Source organism: Gastrolobium bilobum, unplaced genomic scaffold, assembly GCF_033153095.1.
Source record: "Gastrolobium bilobum isolate Gb01-03AN ecotype WA unplaced genomic scaffold, APGP_CSIRO_Gbil_v1 utg38683, whole genome shotgun sequence".
NCBI classification, from domain to species: Eukaryota; Viridiplantae; Streptophyta; class Magnoliopsida; order Fabales; family Fabaceae; genus Gastrolobium; species Gastrolobium bilobum.
The window spans coordinates 73369-95628 of NW_026899857.1; the positions used below are offsets into that span (position 1 = coordinate 73369).

General features: G+C 33.6%; 2 protein-coding genes across 2 annotated transcripts; one reads left to right on the top strand and one right to left on the bottom strand.

Moving 5' to 3' along the window:
• Positions 1-238: 238 nt before the first annotated feature.
• LOC133293965 (2-methylene-furan-3-one reductase-like) lies at positions 239-7902 on the top strand. Its single transcript, XM_061492601.1, has 5 exons — positions 239-318; positions 6333-6588; positions 6721-7044; positions 7148-7307; positions 7637-7902. Exons 1-5 carry the CDS (start codon positions 239-241, stop codon positions 7900-7902), a joined length of 1086 nt encoding a protein of 361 aa, XP_061348585.1.
• Positions 7903-13681: 5779 nt separating this feature from the next.
• Positions 13682-15156, bottom strand: LOC133293966 (2-methylene-furan-3-one reductase-like). Its single transcript, XM_061492602.1, has 4 exons — positions 14773-15156; positions 14312-14635; positions 14052-14211; positions 13682-13947 (listed from the first exon to the last, which is right to left on the bottom strand). The coding sequence occupies exons 1-4, from the start codon at positions 15154-15156 to the stop codon at positions 13682-13684; spliced, it is 1134 nt and encodes a 377-aa protein (XP_061348586.1).
• Positions 15157-22260: the final 7104 nt, after the last annotated feature.

Below are 22260 nucleotides of genomic sequence, written 5' to 3' on the forward strand. Positions count from 1 at the left end.
AGTTTAGTTTAGTTTATGTTATATGCAAAAACACCATGATCTTAAGAATATAATAATTGAGTTTAAAATATGCCTTTTATTATTTGTTGTCGCGTATACTTACTTAATAAACGTTAGCAAGGCACTAGAGATAAGACCCTGCTGAAAATTCGCCATGTGTCAAGGTCTGCAACAGTTGATCCGACACGTGGCAACTTGCAAGAGAAGGCTCAACCGAGGTTGATTGTAGTGTAAGCGCATGTGGAAACAACTCTTCAGACTCCACTCCTCCTCTTCAGACTCCACTCCTCCATTTGGCTACACCAAGATTCCTGCAAGGTTTCTCCATGCAGGTCAAAATCCTCCTTTATTTTTATGTTTTTTTCTCCACCATTTGATCAGTGATCACATTTTACACTTTTTTTTATATGCAGGTCAAAAAAATAATTTTTTTTTTTATAGAAAACGAGTAGGTACTCTGCTGTACCAAAAAAAAAAAAAAACAGCTCCAACCGAGGAATAAAATATTTTTAAAAATTTTGTTGAGATATATAAAATCATTAATATAGCCTTACCCAACAGCTTAAGCTTTTGGGTTGAATTGGTTCTTTACATGGTATCAGAGCTTCGGTGTACGGGTTCGATCCTCACCAGTTGAAATTTCTTTCCTCTCGTGTGAGTGAGCGTGTTAAGATATATGAAACCATCTTACCCTTTTGGATTGAATTGGTTCTTACAGTTTAAACTTTTAGGTTGAATTGGTTCTTTACAAATTTAAATCCTATCATACAATGTAGACTGTACCATTGAAGTTTGGATGAGAATAAATTCTTTCATGTCAAAATTTTGTATAATTTGATTACGTGAAACTTTTGTTTCTATCTCTCTGTTTATTAATAATAATTGAATCTCACTTATTTAATGATATGAAAGGGTTAAATACAAAAAAATTTACATGACCAGGTCCAAAGGATCCACTCGGAGCCTGGACTCTGGATACACTATGATCACTATTCCGGCTAGGTTCATGATGTTATGTCGACCCAGCTCTAGCTCGATCACTACTATTCCTCCTATTTTGGCAAAAGGAATCCGGTCAAAGAAATCATCTGCATGTGTATCCATTCAAAAGTGACTGCATTGCAATTTGCACCCCAAATTCAAAGTTTTATAAATCACGCATATCCGTATTGTTAACCAGCCTAAAAAAACATCTCCATATAGTTAACTAGTTTCGGCTAAGTGTAGAAGAAATATTTTTTTCACTAACAAAATTATTGCTCTAAGAACACTTAAAAATGCTTTTATTTAACATTACTTATTTAAAATACTAAACATAGCAGCCAGACAAAAGGATATCTTAATCTTTTTTTTTTTGGATATTAGAATATCTTAATCTTTGAGTACCTATCATGTTACCCACTACACCATTTTTAATATGGTATTACGTATTGATCAGACCAAATCTTTACAACTGGACCGATCATGTGATCTTTCTCTACACAGTCTGGAACCGTCCGTCTTGAGTCAGAGCATCTTGCAGTTGGGCCGCTTTATCCCATGAGTCTTCAATGGAACGCGATGAGGGGTGTACCTGCAAGACACTTCGACGCTTAAGTCAGTTATGATTCAAGCAGGTTTAATTATGTAGGAGAAGATGATGTACCTTAGTGTTGATACATGTATTTATAGTAGAGATATGAGCAGCTTGGAGATGTCTTAATGTTGAAGTATACATGGAGATGAAGTATCTTGAAGTTACTTGCTGCCATGCTGCCTTTAATGTTGAGGAGCTTTGCTAAGATAAGCTTTGATATTGTGGTGCTTGATGGGATAAAGCCATTAATATTGTACAGCTTGATGGCTGTCATGAGCTTGCTGCTATAGAGGTGTCTTTGCTGTCATAAATATTGTGCAGCTTGGAGAGATGGGCTGTGCAGCCTTCATTGACTATGAGCTTTCTTAGTAGTAAAGACTTTTAGTTTGAGCCTTGTATTGATATAATATTTATCCCGATCACGTATTATATTATTTTTATAATGTATTTTTATGTGTTAAAATTTCATTTCACTATATTGTAAAAAAACTAATGGTGGTCCTCTTCAGTATTTACCTTTGTAAGGTTTGATTGTTTGTTGCACTTAGGCATGAGCAAATGTACATTTACAAACTTTGATAGAAGAGGGAGACGTACAATTAAGAAAATATTAAAAAAAGTGGGTTGGACCCACTAAGGAAAAAAAATAAAACAAAGAGTCGTATTCACTTTTTATGTGTGTGTAACATCCCGGGTGCTGACGAGGGCGGGGAGTGATCGCCGGTGCGAAAGGGCATGGACAAGGAGCGGCTCATAGCAGGCTTCTAGGGACGGGGGTACATGAATGAATCGAATCAACACCCGAAAGAGAGGGATTCCATAGACTGTGCTGGTATGGGACTGTACAGTTGGGAATGGCTTATAAGAATTAATTGGTACTACCTATACTAACAAGATGCATCTACTTTTCGGTAGCCCGGAACGGAAGAACTCCATAGTTAAGCGTGCTTGACTTGGGACAATTCTGGGATGGGTGACCTCCTGGGAAGTTTTTCCGGGAAGTGTGCGAGTGAGGACAAAGCACGCTGAAAAGTCTCGTGTTAGTGTATGGGGACAGTCGTTAATCCTTGCAAGTTGTCAGGCGTTACAAGTGGTATCAGAGCAGGCCTCTCATCTAGTACGGTGTGGTTCGAGGACGAACCAGGCGAAAGCTGGTGGGCATGTAACATCCCGGGCGCTGACGAGGGCGAGGAGTGATCGCCGGTGCGAAAGGGCATGGACAAGGAGCGGCTCCTGGCAGGCTTCTAGGGACGGGGGGTACATGAATGAATCGAATCAACACCCGAAAGAGAGGGATTCCAGAGACTGTGCTGGTATGGGACTGTACAGTTGGGAATGGCTTATAAGAATTAATTGGTACTACCTATACTAACAAGATGCATCTACTTTTCAGTAGTCCGGAACGGAAGAACTCCATAGTTAAGCGTGCTTGACTTGGGGCAATTCTGGGATGGGTGACCTCCTGGGAAGTTTTCCCGGGAAGTGTGCGAGTGAGGACAAAGCACGCTGAAAAGTCTCGTGTTAGTGTGTGGGGACAGTCGTTAACCCTTGCAAGTTGTCAGGCGTTACAGTGTGCATGAGACAAAATACAAGAGATATATTTTCATAGGGGGTAAAGCATTTCTCCAATCAATGGATATAAGTAATTTCCGGTTAGCATAAAACGACGTCGTTTTGTGGTGAAAATCAAGATATTTTTGTAATTCTAATTTATTACAGAGTTATATTAGTCTTGAATATTATAATTTTTTAATCTTACTACCTAAAACAACATTATTTTAAGCTTACTTTAGATAATTTTATCTCTAGTGACCAGATAAATATTTTTCCCTTTCCATAAAAGTTAAAACGTAAAAAATATACATACAAGTTCTCCCTTAGTTTTTTAATGTACATTTGCATGCCGAGTAGTGCAATAAACAATCAAACCTTACAAAGGAAAATACTGAAGAGGGACCACCATTAGTTTTTTTACAATATAGTGAATGAAATTTTAACACATAAAAATACATTATAAAAATAATATAATCAAGTTCTAGTGGAACTAGTACGTAATACCATATTAAAAATGGTGTAGTGGATAACAAGAAAGGTACTCAAAGATTAAGATATCCTTTTGTCTGGCTGGCTACTATGTTTAGTATTTTAACTAAGTAATGTTATATAAAAGTATTTTTAAGAGTTCTTAGAGCAATAATTTTTAAGTATTTCTTCTATACTTAGCCGAAACTAGTTAACTATATATGGATATGTTTTTTTAGGGTGGTTAACTATATGGATATGCGTGATTAATAAAACTTTGGATTCTGGGTGCAAATTGCAATGCAGTCTCTTTCGAATGGATACACATGCAGTAGATTTCTTTGAACGGAATCCTTTTGTTAAAATAAGAGGAATAGTACTGATCGAGCTAGAGTTGGGACATAACATCATGAACCTAGCCGGAATAGTGATCATAGTATATCCAGACTTCAATGGTGTGCATTGTGTGATGGGATTTAAATTCATAAAAATATTTTATTACTTATATAAAATGAAGTCAAAGATGAAAATCTAAATTAAGTTTTTTTGATTTGTTATTCAAAATTTTAAAGAATATGATGTAATATAAGCGTAAGGGTTACGTGTGTGAATAACATTATTAAATTATAACTATTAAAAAATGTACATAAAATAATCCCCCAAGTAGTCAGCATAACGTTGCGATGACGTAATGCCTTAATAAGTCCCAAACTAAGCTAAAGACATGTTTCTCGGTTGGTGCTATTTTTTTTTGGTACAGCAGGGTACCTATTACTTTACTTAAGAATTTTTTTTTTTTTTTTTTTACCTGTATATAAAAAATGAGAGTGTAAAATGGGATCACTGATCAAGTGGTGGAGTAAAAAAACAAGAGAGGAGGATTTTTACCTGCTTAGAAGAACTTGCAGGAATCTTGGTATAGGTAAATTGAGCGGAGTCGGAAGAGTTTTTTTTTTTTCTCTCAAATTTTTTTTCTTTTCTATGACGTATAATTCTTCTATTAATGAAATGCATTGAATCTTGATGCAACAGTAACATCAAAAATTTATTCCAACCTCAATTAAGCCTGCTCTTGCAAGTTGCCACGTGTCGCATCAACAACGTAAGGATCCCATAGATAATATTAGATAAATGCAGTTAAAATAGATTTAAAAAAAAAATTGAGGATATTCTAACTATCAAAAACTCTTACTACTAACTTACTACCTATCACATCACCATTGGATCAAAGAGAGAGAATGTTAAAAAGTTTTTAAAGAAAAAGAAAATGTTAATCTAATGGTGATTAGATAGGTAGTAAGTTAATAGTGGAAAATTTTAGTAGTTAGAATACTCCCTCTAAAAAAATAAGAATTCCAAGACACTAATTAACTACATCAATTGGTCATGTATATGTAAATCTGTGGGAGTCTTTCCCTGCTATGCAACGATAACCATTGAAGACTTGATTAAATTTACAATTCTCAACGTAGCTCTTGTTTTTTTAAGAAGAATTATGTTCTTCCGCTCCGCTCCACCATTTTGCAATGTGCACTTGTGAATTGTCTTCAAATCTTTCTGTTTAGAGCATGTAAATCTCTTCTTAAAGTTTTCCATTAAGAAAAACAGTTTTACATTTAAATGCTCGAGATATAAACTGATTGTGAAATAATTGTTCGCTGAAAAGAGATCAGTAGGGTACAAATGGGTCAGGTATCCTGTCAAGAGTTTAAAAGATTCATTTAAAAAATAGTACAAGCTTGAGCTCATTTAATATCTTGCTATGCTTGATTTGATCTGTTTTAAAAATAATACAGGCTTGAGCTCATTAAAAGATTTGCCTAAAAATCAAGCCACGAGCCAATTTTAACAGGCTTGGCTTCTAAGCCTCTAGATTCGGCTCGTAAAATATTTTATTTTATTTGTAATACAATAATATTTTATTATTTTTTAATAAGTTATTATTTTTCAATAAAATAATATTTGGTTATTTTCGAATAAAATAATATTTTATGATTTTTTTATAGGAAATACTTTTCTCCTTTTACATAAGAGAAGAATCATCTCCTACTAATACAAAAAAAGTGGGGCCAACAATTAAAAAATAAATAAAACAAAAAAAAATTTGGCACGGAATTCAATCTATATGTAGGATTCAAATCATTTCTTTTGGAGTTACCCAATCCTAATTATCTCTCTGAGACGTGTTGGTTCCCTCCGGTATCCCCACGAGCTTCGACTCTTTGAGCCTGCTATGAGACTAAACCGGAGTGCGGGGGAGATTCAAATCATCTCTTATATGAAAGGAGAAAAACATTTCCTTTTTTTATTTAATACGCTGTAAACGGAACCCATTAAACAATAATTTGATGCATCAAGAGTCAAAACTGCTCACAAATTATTGGTCAAATTAGATTCTAACACGGACCAATTCAATCAATAGCATATATATTTTTGAAATTTTATATAATGATTTTCACCTTTTACAATTTAGTATGAATTACGTAATGTAAATTTTTTTAGATTAATTTAACTATGGGTATTATGTTTATCATGTAACATAATATAACCTCACTTTCCTACACACATTAAAGAGGTGGGATCCACATATTTTTCTTTCTCTTTCATCATTTCACTTTCTCTCCTCATTTTATTGTATGTATTGGAAACAACACTTAAATTATGTTATTTAAGATTAATAAAACCCTTTAACTATTCCCTCTGCATAAATTGGCACTTGGCGTTCCATCATTAGTGAGTTCAACTACAACCTGGGAACTTTCACAATCTCTGACTCTTATCCTTGCATTCACATCATGGGATCTCACATAAAAGCTTGGGTCTACACTGAATATGGGAATATAGAAGAGATTCTCAAATTTGATCCTAATGTAGCAATACCAGATATCAAGGAAGACCAAGTGCTAATAAAGGTTGTGGCTGCTGCCCTTAATCCTGTAGATAATTTGAGGGCTCTTGGGTATTTTAAGGACACTGACTCTCCTTTACCCGTAAGATTTTATATATTATGTTTGGCTTTATAAGCAAAAATTTCCATTTTGTGTAGTCTAACATAATTTTTTTGTTTTTGTTTTTTTTTTTTAAATCTTGCATTGTTTATTTTTGTGTTTGGTGTTGGAAAGGCTGCTCCGGGGAATGATGTTGCTGGTGTGGTGGTAAGAGTGGGAAGTAAAGTGACGAAATTCAAGATTGGTGATGAAGTTTATGGTGATATCAATGAACTTGCTGTGAACCATCCAAAAACCATTGGTTCTTTGGCAGAATATACTACTGCTGAAGAGAAAGTATTGGCTCATAAACCCTCCAATTTGAGCTTTATTGAAGCTGCTAGCCTTCCTGTAGTGATCCTTACTGCTTATCTAGGACTCGAAAGAGTTGGGTTTTCTGCTGGGAAATCTATACTTGTTCTTGGAGGTTCTGGAGGAGTTGGAACCCTTGTTATTCAGGTTTGGTGATGTATAATTTGTAGCATGATTAAATACATTAAGATATTTTATCCTCTAACTGAAAGCAAATAATGATTTGTTGTGTATATGTTTGATGATGTAGCTGGCCAAGCATGTTTTTGGAGCATCCAAGGTTGCAGCTACTGCTAGTACTCCAAAACTTGAATTGTTGAGGAGCTTGGGAGCAGACTTGCCTATTGATTATACAACAGATAATTTTGAAGAATTGTCAGAAAAGTTTGATGTAGTGTATGATACAATAGGTCAGATATTTAAATTGAACCAATATATATATATATGGGTTCGGTGAGTGTACAATAACTCTGAATGTAAAATTCGATCCAGTGCACTAAGTTCTCCCGTGAGAACACAATTATAGTAAATATTATGACTATGTTCTTTCAGGAAAACATCTAAAAAACACCATTATAATATTTAGTGTACTAAGTTTTCGAGGGATAACTTAGTGCACTGGACGGGTTCAGTGACTGAATTTTCATTTTTTTCTATATATATATTTTTTATGTCCTTCTACGAAGTTGTCTTGTATAGATATAATTGAAAACTAAAACACTGTTGATTCCAAAAACAGGACAGAGTGACAAGGCATTGAAGGCTATTAAAGAAGGGGGCAAAGTTGTGACCATAGTAGGACCTGCAACTCCACCAGCTATTCAGTTTTTTCTCACTGCAGATGGGGCTGTGTTGGAGAAACTACAACCTTACTTAGAGAGTGGCAAGGTGAAGCCAGTGTTGGACCCCAAGAGCCCCTTTCCATTTTCTCAAACTGTGGAAGCATATGCATACCTTAAGACTAATAGAGCCATTGGAAAAGTAGTCATACATCCCATCCCATAAGCATAACTAAGCATATCAATTTCTGCTGTGCATGCTGACCTTAATATTTGTGCTATCAGTTATTTGGGTGATAATTAGAGAGCACAGCAATTTATGTTCAAAGCACAGTATTTTAAGTTAAGAGTTTGTGTGTTTAAATTGGTAATAAATCACTCAGAAATGTGGCTTTGATGGTTATGTATTTGGCTTGTGGGTTACAAAATAAGTAATGCCTAAAGTTGAGAAGAAATATAACTTCTCAGTTCCATTTGAGCATTGTAACACTGTAATATTATGGCTTGTTCAGATATCATCGCACCCGCTTTGCCTCCTTGAAAATATAGAGATTGCTGACTTTTGGTGCTTTTCATAGTATGTTTGACGCATTTTTTTTTAACTTAAAAATTATTTTGTTAAAATAAAAAAACTTCAAAAAAAAAGTAAATGCAATTTGGTAATTATATAAAGTTATTCTTATGATTTTAAAGAGAGGAAATGAAATAATTTGTCATTAGAACAAATCATTAGGGTAAAGGACAAAATTTATAAATATAAATTTAAAATAAAGATAAAATTGTAAAATAAGAATAAGGAATCCAAAAAACTGATATACATATTGAAAAAAGCTCCTCGTGGGAGCTTTCAGCTTTTTTCCTTCATTATGAAAAACTTTTTTTTATAATAAAAGCTTTCATAAAATTATTTTTGGTTAAGCTTCTGCGCTTTTTCAGGAGAAGAGAGTTAAAAATAACACACTTCAAATAGGCACTTATTAATTTATCTTGTTCAAAATTTGATTTTGAAAACACTTATTTCTTTTGATTTAAGGTATATGATGAATCAATAAAAAAAGAGAGCATTATACTTACAATCTAAAAGTTTTTCAACCTCTTACAACTTATTTTTTCACTGTTGATTTTTGTCAATCTAACGGTTATGATTTATCGGGTCACATTTATTATTAATTATTAATTTTCAATAAATTATAACCGTTGAATTGACGAAAATCAACAATAAAAAAATAGGTTATAAAACTTTTAGGTAGTAAGAATAACGCTCCTGGTACAAATCACTATTTGAGGATCACAGTATCTTTTGCGAGAGTTAGTTACAAATGGTGGCATATCATTACTTGACAGAACTTTCAAGGGTGTTGTAGGGATCAGTACAATTTAATGAATAAATGGAGGTAACTCATGATAATTGGATTGCTGTTAACTGAGCATAGTGAGTTCAGACAGCTGTAGTATAATGGACGCTATAAATTTCATATTTCTTTTACGAAACTTGTTGAATTTGAAAGATAAGGTCCTCATCTAGTGTGCATTAAAATTTCAAAAAATTTGGTGTAATTGATGTCTAATCGTCCATCATTGAATTTTAGAAGAAATTATAGTTATTTCATTCACGTTTTTGGTTTTAGGCAGTATATTTCAAAAATTCATAAGTTGGTCCATAGACCTCCAAAATGAGTGATTCCAAAGCTTCCTCAAAGCTTTGCCTCTCTAGTTTCTGCCTAGAAATTTTTAGAATAATTGGAGCACACAAGAGTTATTACGATAGACAAGAGCCCACTGTTTAACTACTATTCTTTGACAGCAAAAATTAAGAGGGTTACAACTAGAACCATTGATAGAACCGTAGGCACCCACATGGGTACTCCTCTCTCATGTTTATACTTTATTTTAATTAATCCATACTGAACGGGACTTTAGAAATTATACTAAAGGGTTTAGTTTGTGTCATTTAAAAGGACACAAGTTGTGTCATATTAGTGACTTACACAGTCATACTCTGTGTAAGTCTGAAAAGTTACTTTTTTTCACTTTACACGTAAGATGTGGCTGAAGAGAGAGAAAAAAAATCAACTTTTCAGATTCACACAAAGTCATATTTTGTGTAAATCATCTAAAAGGACACAACTTGTGTCCTTTTAAATGATACTTCTTTTTCCCTATATTAAAAGGAACAAAAGCAGAAAGGTGTGAATTACATACATTTAGGGCATGTTTGGTGTGACGTATAAGGCCTGATAGTATAAGTTTATACTATACGCTATGACATTTTCGGTTGTTTGGTGTGACCATCGTATAGTATAAGCTTATACAGCAGGATCCCTTAATACATCAAAACGATGTATAACGTAATCCGGCCTAAGGGGGAGGGATAAGGCCTGATAAGAGGTTGGTGTGTTAACATCGTTGACCAGTGTAATTATCAAAAATTAATAAATTACTTTAATATTAATATATTAAAATAAAAATTAATTTTTCAATTTATTAATTTTTAAAATATTGAATATTTTTATTTTTATAAAGATTAATTTATGTTTTTGACACACTGATCAGTAAATTTTTATAAAAATTAATATCATATGACATTTTTTTTTGAAGAATTATATAAATTCTTTATTAAAGGATATTTTTATTAAAAATATTTATTTTTATTCTATATAGTATTATACAGTGCATTATCAAATACTAGATGATATTATCTTATATAATATATTACTTTATACAATACCGTGTCAAATACTGGATAGTGTTAAAATTCAATCAGGTCTTATACAATCAAGCCTTATACTATCAGGTCTTATCCTATACTATGCATCAAACATGCCCTTAAGGTTTCCAAATGCAAGTGATTTGCACTGCCTATTTTTTTATTTATTGAACTGTGAATGCTTTTATCCTCAAATTGGAGACTCGAATACATTTAATTGGGCAAACCTCGGGTGAATACTAACCTTTGATATCAATTTGGGGGTTGTTATATTGATTGTCAATGATTCTTGAAAATGTGGACTAATTTTACAAAATTAATCTTTGATGAATTTTTGAAAAAAAATTCTTTTTCTTTTTTAAAAATATTGAAAATAATTTCTGATATGGCATAAAACGATCAAATTTTTTTGATACATCAAGTCATATAGTTGCAGATTATTATATCAATTTCGGTAATTTTCTGAGATGCAAAATCATATGTTAAACAACTAAGCGTAAATTTTTTTTTTTTTGTAAATACTAAGCGTAAAATTTTTGGCTCAATAGTTTTTGCAAATTAAGGCATCCTTAATATTCTTTTATATAATATATGCTCTGATCTATTAATCCATTTAAACCATCAATCTTCAAGGCGAATTAGAAAAAATAACTAAACTAATTTTCTTTTATTATTTAAAATTATTTAAATAATTATTTTATTTTATTTTGTTAAAAATTAATAATACTGGCCTATTATTATTATTTTTAGAAATATTTCAATTGATTTATCATTTCGCCACTAATCTGATTCGGGACGGGTTCAGGATTAAGGCTTTAAACCCCTTCTAAAGGTGGTCTAGCCTATTATTTTTACAGGTTTTTTTTAGACCTGATTTTGTGTTACTTTACTAGACAAATTAGGCTAGTTCTGTCCAACCTTATAAACCATATATATGTAGAGCATTGGTCTAGTTTATTGGCTAAATGCAAAACTAAGACATCCTTAACTATTTTTTTTATAAAAGAATCTGGCCAATCATATTAGCTATTTAATTAAACCAGCATATCCTTTTATCCCCTCGTTTCTCGCTATGATTGAAAATGCACAGCAAGTGTGCGATGTGTTTGTACAAGACACTTCTCTTCTAATCTAGCGTACTATTATTTGGCTTCCTCCTCCGAAAGAATTTATTAAATTAAATACAGATTGTGCTTCTAAGGGCAATCTAGGGGTTGCTTCTTGTGGTGGGGAGCTGCGAGACTCAAGTTGCAACCGGAGATAAATTTTCTTACAGAATTGGTACTTGTTTAGTGTCGAATGCAGAACCGCGAGGTGTTCTGAAAGGGGTCCAGCTAGCTTGGAGTAAAGGTGTCAGGAAACTAATTATCGAAAGCGACTTAAGTTTGACTTAAGCTCTCTTGTCACATTGCTCATAAGGCATGGTAAGAAAGCTCGTGAGTCATATTTGGTGACTTGAATTCGAGCATTGGTCAATCGTAACTACCAAGTCCACTTTATTCATACACTGAGGGAGGCCAATTACTGCGCCAATTACTTGGCAAACCTCCTGCTAGACCGCCAAGATATGGATGATGATCATGTCTTCTCAGAACGTCCTCCTGAATTACTTTTGCTTTTGCTTGCGAACTCCTCAGTCACTCCTCGAATTAAGGATGTCGGGTGATTCTTTTCTTTCTGTTGTCTGCTTCTTTGCTTTTCTTTATGTATCAAAAACAAAAATTTAACCTATTAAATTTTCGAGCATACTGAGAATGAGGTGAAGAAAAAATTATACTAATATTATTTTATTATTTGAAATTAATTTATAATAATTTTAATTTATTTTATTTAAAATAATTAATATAATATAAGTTGGTCTGAGTATTTTCTTTAATCTAAATCTTTATTATTTTACTAAATATAAGAATGATCTATTTACACATTTATTATTACACTTTTTTCTCATAAAAAAACTTATTAGACTTTTTCGCTATTGTTTATACTTTTATTTTTTTGCAGATTCACGTTCATTTCCACTTTGATTTTTCCACCCAAAAGAAATTTTATATTATATATAAATAGATAATCATATTTTTTTTATTGATTCATCATATACCTTAAATCAAAAGAAATAAGAGTTTTCAAAATCAAATTTTGATCAAGATAAATGAATAAGTGCTTATTTGATGTGTCTAAGTGCCTGTTTGGATCCTCTTATTTTTAAGCTAGACGCTACTTATAAGCATAAGCTAGGCCAAACAGGTTTTGGAAAAAGCTCTTATAATGAAAAGCTCTTTATTTTATAATGAAGAAAAAAGCTGAAAATTAAAAGCTCCTAGGAGGAGCTTTTTTTTAAGCTCTGATCTGTTTTTCTTGAATTATGTGCTTTTTTTAAAAATGAAGAGTGATAAAAATAGAGAGAGAAATAATTTTCTTGAAATATGTGCTTTTAACTAATTTTTAAGCTAAATTTTTTATGTAATTTCCAAACAGTTTTTAGCTTCTTTTTTTAAGCTCTTTTTTTTAGCTTTAGCTTATAAGTAGCTTCTAGCTTAAAAATAAGAGGATCCAAACAGGCTCTAATTTTTAACTTTACTTCTTCTTAAAAACACAAGCTTAACCAAATATAATTTTATGAAAGTTTTTATTATAAAAAGAGTTTTTTATATAACGAAGGAAAAAAATTAAAAACTGCCCAGAAACTTTTTTCAAGATGTATATCAGCTTTTTGGATTCTCATACTTATTTTATAATTTTATCCTTATTTTAAACTTGTATTTATAAATTTTGTCTTTTAAACTAATGATTTGTTCTAATGACAAATTATTTCATCTGCTCTCTTTAAAACCCTAAGAATAACTTTTATATAATTATCAAATTGCTTTTAATTTTTTTTTAAGTTTTTTATTTTATTTTAACAAAATAATTTTTAACTTTAAAAAATGCGTCAAACATACTCTAAATGAAAAAAAAAAAAAAAAAAATTTAGCAATCTCTATATTTTCCACGAGGCAAAGAGGGTGCAATCTCTGAACAAGCCATAATATTACAGTGTTACAATGCTCAAATGGAACTGAGAAGTTATATTTCTCCTCAACTTTAGGCATTACTTATTTTGTGACCCACAAGCCAAATACGTGACCATCAAAGCCACATTTCTGAGTGATTTATTACCAATTTAAACACAAACTCTTTAACTTAAAATATTGTGCTTTGAACATAAATTACTGTGCTCTGTAATTATCCACCCAAATAACCTGAGAGCACAAATATTAAGGTCAGCATGCAATGCAGAAATTGATATGCTTAGTTATGCTTATGGGATGGGATGTATGACTACTTTTCCAATGGCTCTATTAGTCTTAAGGTATGCATATGCTTCCACAGTTTGAGAAAACGGAAAGGGGCTCTTGGGGTCCAACACTGGCTTCACCTTGCCACTCTCTAAGTAAGGTTGTAGTTTCTCCAACACAGCCCCATCTGCAGTGAGAAAAAACTGAATAGCTGGTGGAGTTGCAGGTCCTACTATGGTCACAACTTTGCCCCCTTCTTTAATAGCCTTCAATGCCTTGTCACTCTGTCCTGTTTTTGGAATCAACATTGTTTTAGTTTTCAATTATATCTATACAAGACAACTTCATAGAAGGACATAAAAAATAAATATTGGTTAAATTTAAATATCTTACCTACTGTATCATACACAACATCAAACTTTTCTGACAATTCTTCAAAATTATCTTTTGTATAATCAATAGGCAAGTCTGCTCCCAAGCTCCTCAACAATTCAAGTTTTGGAGTACTAGCAGTAGCTGCAACCTTAGATGCTCCAAAAACATGTTTGGCCAGCTACATCATCAAACATATACACAACAAATCATTTGGTTTCAGTTAGAGGATAAAATATCTTATTGTATTTAATCATGCTACAAATTATACATCACCAAACCTGAATAACAAGGGTTCCAACTCCTCCAGAACCTCCAAGAACAAGTATAGATTTGCCAGCAGAAAACCCAACTCTTTCAAGTCCTAGATAAGCAGTAAGGATCACTACAGGAAGGCTAGCAGCTTCAACAAAGCTCAAATTGGAGGGTTTATGAGCCAATACTTTCTCTTCAGCAGTAGTATATTCTGCCAAAGAACCAATGGTTTTTGGATGGTTCACAGCAAGTTCATTGATATCACCATAAACTTCATCACCAATCTTAAATTTCCTCACTTTACTTCCCACTCTTACCACCACACCAGCAACATCATTCCCCGGAGCAGTCTTTCCAACACCAAACACAAAAATAAACAATGCAAGATTTATAAACAAAAACAAAAACAAAAACAAAAAAAATTATGTTAGACTATAAAAAATGGAAATTTTGCTTATAAAGCCAAACATAATTTATAAAATCTTACGGGTAAAGGAGAGTCAGTGTCCTTAAAATACCCAAGAGCCCTCAAATTATCTACAGGATTAAGGGCAGCAGCCACAACCTTTATAAGCACTTGGTCTTCCTTGATATCTGGTATAGCTACATTAGGATCAAATTTGAGAATCTCTTCTATATTCCCATATTCAGTGTAGACCCAAGCTTTTACGTGAGAACCAAATGATGGTAGTTCAGTTGGAGTTAGAGAACTGAACAAGTGGGGGTGTGAATATGTGTTCAATCTATTCCAGTACCGTCTTTGGGAGTGGTTTAAAGCCTTAATCCTGGAACTCGTTCCGAATCGGACTAATCGCGAAGCAATGAACCGATTGGAATATCCCCGGAAAAAACCTTTTATGTGAGATGCCATGATCTGACTTCAAGGAAAAGAGTCAGAGAATGTGAAAATTCCCAGGTTGTAGTTGAACTCACTATTGATGCAACACCAAGTACCAATTTATAAAGAGGGAATAGTTAAATTAATCTAAAAAAATATACATTAATTACGTAGTTCATATTAAATTGTAAAAGGTGAAAATCATTATATAAAATTTCAAAAACATATATGCTATTGATTGAATTAGTCCGTGTTAGAATCTAATTTGACCTATAATGTATGTGCAGTTTTGACTTTTGATGCATCATATTCTTTACAATTTTGAATAAAAAAAATTAATTAAGATTTTCATCATTGATTTCATTTTATATAAGTAATAAAATATTTTTATGAATTTAAATCCCATCACACAATGCACACCATTGAAATCTGGATATATATATACTATGATCACTATTCCGGCTAGGTTCATGATGTTATGTCCCAACTGCAAATATCTAAAATATTACCGTCGCACCCAACCCTTTATACATCCCCTCAATAAAAATTCAACACCAACATGTCAAGGAAGATGAAACAGAAATAAAAAAAAATTGTCGCTAGTGACTATCTTATTAAATACAAGTGTCGAGTTTGGAATAGCAGTAGTACTCACTATTGGATGCAACCGTGGTACTAAATATGCGCTCGTTCCAACTCTAGCTTGATCAGTACTATTCCTCTTATTTTAACAAAAGGAATCCGTTCAAAGAAATCATCTGCATGTGTATGTTCATTTTGGCCTAAGAATCCATTCAAAAGAGACTGCATTGCAATTTGCACCCGAAATCCGAAGTTTTTTTTTAATCACGCACGCATATCCATATAGTTAACCAGCCCAAAAAATATATCCATAACGTTAACTAGTTTCGGCTAAGTGTGGAAGAAATATTTTTTCAATGTAAAAATTCATTACTCTGAGAACACTTTTTTTTTTTCTTCCAAGTATCCTCTAGCCGATAGAGGAAGATTAATTCTTTCGAAGCGGGATATCACATTAAGTGAGTATATCTCTTCCAATAAAATCTTTTTTATACACACGATCAGAGATCGAATTTCTGTCAACATGTTTAAAGAATTCAACAATCTAGAAACTGTGCTCGGCTTTATTGGTTGCTAAATACTTGTTTAACATTACTTTTTTAAAATACTAAACATAGCAGCCAGACAAAAAGGATATCTTAATCTTTGAGTACCTTTCATGTTACCCACTAGAACTTGATTATATTATTATTATATTGTAAAAAAACTAATGGTGGTCCTGTTCAGTATTTTCCTTTGTAAGGTTTATTGTTTGTTGCACTACTACGCATGCAATTGTACATTAAAAAACTAATGGAGAACTTGTATGTATATTTTTTATGTTTTAACTTTAAGCGCTTTGATTTTCTTATATTGTATGAGAATTGTTTTATCATGTTATGACTCAACTAGTGGTGAGCCTCACATTTATTAAAAAAGAAAGAAATTTTTTTTCACTAAAATCGAAAGATCATATGAGAAAACACTTCTCATGCATACACCAAAAGTGGGTGAGACTTATATTATTATTTTTTATTTCTTTCTCTTCTCCTTAGTGGATCTTATCCACTTTTTTAATATTTTCTTAATTGTGTCCCTCTTTTATCAAAGTTTTTAAGTCCATTTCAGTAACACCCTGTGTCGACCCGATTTTTTATCATCACATATGATATTAGGCGCAGTTACAATCGCAGTAATTAATTAAAATTACTGATAATTTTTTTTTACTTCTATTCTATTTACTGCTAATAATTATTTTCGCATTCAATTAATTCAATTACAATAATTATAACCTGTACAATATTCAAAAGCATTAATTATTTTGATTTACCTTTCCCTTATTAGGCAATACCACAAACCAAGAGTGTAAACAAACTCCAAAACCATTCCCCATGTAGCCCCCATCGACTAACATAATGAAGGACACTCTCTGTTGTTTATTCATTAATGAACCGCCCTTACATTCCAAAAATTGGGACTGCCAACCTTCACCATAAATTCCCTTATTTCACTATGTTAAAGTAGACCTCTCAAACTTTTCAATGGCATATTACACGGCTCAAACAATATATATAACTCAAGATAGGTTCGCCGTAAGCCAACTACTTAAAACTGAACTATAGTGAAACAGTGTAGCGAACATAAACAGAAACTGGGAGAGTTCCACGGCCTATTTTATTCTCAAATTTTTATACAAAAAACTAGACATCTGGGGATTTAATTTGACATAATTTTCGTCTCGTTTGGTTAAGGAATGAATAAGGTATGAATTTTACAAACTCCAAAAAGTGTGTTGTCAAAACAGGACAGTTTCAGACAATGTTCATTTTTACCGATTCTAGGAACGATATGGCACCCAGAAAATCCCATCTTTTAGGACAAGAAACTAGATACCCTAAGCTTTAATTTGATACCTCACACACTTCATTTGGTTAAAAAATGAGTGAGATATGTCCTTTCAAAATTTGTACTCATAAGTATACAAAATTTTGACAGCACTTCTTTGCTTTAATGTCTTAACATTTTCCTACTGAATTGATAATTTGATAATACGAACATACATTTATCTTGTCAAGTCAAAGCTTAATCCATTTATTCATCTGTGAACTAACTTCAACTACACCAGTCATGCATTTTAAATATACAAATTGTATCTCTAACTACAAATCAAATATACAACATAACGTCAAGTAAAATAAATGCATACGTCAGATGTGATACCCTATACATGCTCTTTAAACATACAATATAGGCATATCCAAAAGGCATAGACATTTCCTATGCTCTCAAAATGCATAAACCATAAAATAGCAACAATAGCAGCATACAGTAAAAGACAATCTACAGTGATCTCCTGACAATAGATGCTCATGCACCATCAGTACCTGAAAGCGGCCCCGAAAGGTGGAGTGAGATATACATATATATCTCAGTAAACTAAGGGTCCTTGGAGAATCTCTCTTCCCCAAAGCTCACTTCAGGCAACAAGCAATAAATAACATAATCATGAATGTATGCATGTCAAGTGTGCAAATAGCTGTCTAATATTCCTGTTAGTGCCTCACACCGTCCTCGAAATACACACAATAGTGTCCTAGCAATCCCTTATAGTAAACATACCATCAACAAGATGCTCTAGACAAATAATCCTGAGGCCAAAGAACAATGTATGATTTACACAACCGAGCAATATATTGTAGGAATTACGCAAACTATCAAACTACTGTGGGAATTACGTAATCAATCAACTCACCCGTATAAGAATCCCTCTTATATCACACCACAAACATCACACATCATGCATTATATTCGATTTATTGTATTCCATATATAAAACCAAAACCCACCACCAGGCTTGATGGAACAATAAAGAGATCAATTCCCAATGTTCGAAAGCTTGGCTCTAAAGCTTCCAATATATAACTTGCTACAAGCACAAGTTACCTTCACACACTTGAAAGTGCACTTGAAATGGTCCACACAACCACTTGTTATGCCCAACACCTAATTAAAGGTGAGGAACACCATCAATATCACTTACAAATACACATTGCAAGCTACTAACACACAACATCAATGTCACAATTGATAACTTACCTATTATGGAATCACTCAAGATTCAATGCCAAGCTCCATTGACTTATCTCATGATTGGTTTCTCGTCACTTGCTCACTTGATTCAACCCTAAATACAAATGAAAACAATCTCCATCAACAATAATTCAATGTATCTATTACTTGCAACACAAGTAAGCACACTTTTATGTCAAAAATCTAAAAATTCTGAAGGTTGTCAAAATGATATTTTGAACATATTTCCACCGATTATTTTCAATCTTTATCATTCTTTCCAACTACAACAAGTTCAAATCACACTTGAACGCCACTATTAATGCTTCACAACTTCAATGAAAACCTAAATAAGAAACTTCATGAAACAAGATGAAAATAAAAGTTTTCTTACCACAAAAGTCTTCAAAATGGCCATAAAAATGAATTTCAAGCTACCAAATGATTAAAACACTTCACCTTGGTTCATGACACCAAGAAAATTGCCACATATAGGATGGATTTTCTCTCCATTCCAAGCTCCTCACAAGCTAAACCTAGGTGGGTTATGATCACCAAAGGATTCTACACCTTTTTCATGTTGAAACTATCTTGATTTAGTGGCTAAATGAAAAGTTACAAATCCAAGCTTTACAACCATGGTGGGTCAACCTTGAAAGAAGAAAGCAATGAAGATGGAGCTGCAAATGTGTTCTCCAAGTGTGTTAAACACACTTAATAAAGTTAAGCCACCATTTTTGACTTTTTTGTTAAGTTAGAAAATGTCTAATCCACAAATTACCAATTTAACCTTGTCTTAAATCCTTAATAATCCAAGACTTAGTCATATTTTTATAATTCCAACTTCACCAATGTCAACAAATAATGTTACACTAAATTATTTTCTAGTTCCGGGGCAATTTTTTTAAAATTACCATTTTGCCCCTATACTTAAACTATTTGCATTTTCGCTTAAAATGACTTTAATTCTTCTAATTAAATCTCACATTTAATATAGGGGAGGTTATATTTATAAAATTTGTGTTTACAATCTCTTACAAACTACACTAAGGGTGTGCATGACAATCATTCTATTCCCTAGCACTATTTTTGAAAAGAAACAATTCTTTACTATTTCTGTGCCTTGGAACAGTTTCTGAGAAAAAAGTGTGTTTGATAACACGTTCTATTTTTATTCCGAGAATGAGAATTGTGTTTGATAACACAACAAATAATATAATAAAAAATAATTCATATTAGATATAAAAAAATTTCGGATCATCATTTTCCTTTTCATATGGTGTGGTTGTGGTGGTGGTGACGGCGACAGTACGGTAGTGATAGTGGCAGTGACGTGGTGAAGATAATGGTGGTGGTTGTGATGGCAGTGGCTGCAACGATGGCGGTGGTAATGGTGGCGGCGACAGTGGTAGTGGTGGGGGTGGTGGTGGTGGAGGTGATGGCAATGATTTTGACAATGGTGGTTGGTGGCGACAACAATGGTAGCAGTGGCATGGTGGTGACGGTTGTGAAGGCATCATGGTGGTGGTGATGGTGGTGGCAGTGGTTGCGGCGGTAGGTGACGGTGGCAGCAGTGGTGGGGGTGGTGTAATGGTGGCAATGATAGTGCTTGTGATGGTAATGGCTGTGACGATGATGGTAGTAGTTGGTGGCGGCAGCGGTGACGATGACGGTGGTGGTGATGGTAGTGGCTGTGACAATGATAGTGGTGGTTGGTGACAGTGGTGGTGATGGTAGTAGTGGCGTCGTGGTGGTGGTAGCGATGGCGATGAGGGTTGTGGCAGTGGCGTGTGATGGCGATGATGGTGGTGACAGCAGTGGTTGCGATGACGATGGTGGTGGTTGATAGCGATAGTGGTGATAGTGGTGGTGACGGTGACAGTGATAATGGTGGTGGTGACGGTGGCATGGTGGTAGTGATGGGTGGAGGTGGTGGTAATGGTGGCGATAGCATCGTGGTGGTAAGGGGTGGTGACGATGGCACTTGTGGTACGATGGCGATGGCGACGATGGTGGCGGCAGTCATGTTCGGGATGATGGTGGTGGTAGTGGTGGTGATGATGGTAGAGGTGGAGAGTGATTTGAGAGAGATACGTGTTTCTCATTTTGTGCCCGGGAACAAAAAAACAGAAATTTTTTTATTCTTTTTTCTGTTCCCCAGCACAAAAATTAAACCGGTTCATCCCAGGAACAAAAAAATAAACCGGTTTTACCAAACGAGTTTCCTATCCATTTCTGTTCTTGGAAACAGAAATTAAAAAAGAATTGATTCTGGGAAGGTTGTCATGCACACCCTAAGTATGATCGGTCATACTTCAATCAAGAGTGTATAACTGGTCATACTTAGTGTAATTTGTAAAAAAGTTTGTAAATAGATCATTCCCCTTTAATTTATCCTTCTAATCCATGATTAATTCTCTTATTCAAGTCATAATTCCATAATTCACAAATTAAGGTTATTATAATTTCCATATAATACAATGTATTATGCTTTGCTAGTCTAGCATAATTAATTTTTTACCCCATTTAATTCCATTTTACTATTGGCGAAGACTGCGCTGGGGTACAATGTTGCTGGTGTGGTGGTAAGAGTAAGAAGTCAAGCGAAGAAATTTAAGGTTGGTGGTGAAGCTTATTGCAACACCTCGTTTTACAACCGGTTTGTTAACGTTGTATATGATATTAAGTGCAGTTACAATCATAGTAATTGAATTAAATACGAATAAATTTTTCATTTATTTATTTTCTATTTTTTTTTAAAATCATTACTTCTGTATCCACATAACTCAAATACTTGATTATAACTCATACCATATGCGGAACATCTTTTGTAAGCATAATATCCTCAACCAAGTAGCCCTTATAAGCAACATGGTGTAAAACTCCTTATTTTCCTAAGCCCGAAACATGTGGTGTTCCTCTGGGTCATTCCACGCTGGAGTCGTTCCCACTCTGGGGTCATTCCTACTCCGAGGTCGGAACATTCTTGACAGCCAGAGAAACAGAGTTTTTGGCAGCCTCAGTTCCACACTAAACTGGGAACGTTCCGCTACCCAGAAAATCCTGAAATTTGGATATACGAAACTAGACTTCTGAGACTTTAAAATCTTATAATATGCCCCGTTTGGTTAAGAATTGAGTAAGATATGGATGATCTAAGTCGACTATACCTAAAAAAATTCAAATGGACGACACTTGGCTGTATTTAAACATGTTGGGATACCTCCCCATCTCATATGACACTTGATTGACAATTTAACATATATCATGCTATTCTTAACCACTTCAAGGCCTTACATCTAAGATCCATCCAGGACAATCTCATTACATATATCATTGTCTCATTGGCTGGTTCATCAAGCATCATAGTCTAATACATGAGTATTCATCTTGGTGAAAAATAAAATTACATAATCATCACATACTCGAAGTATTAGCTTATATGATTCATGTTAATTGTTCTCTACACAATATACAACATCAAATCATGTAAGATACATATAGCCA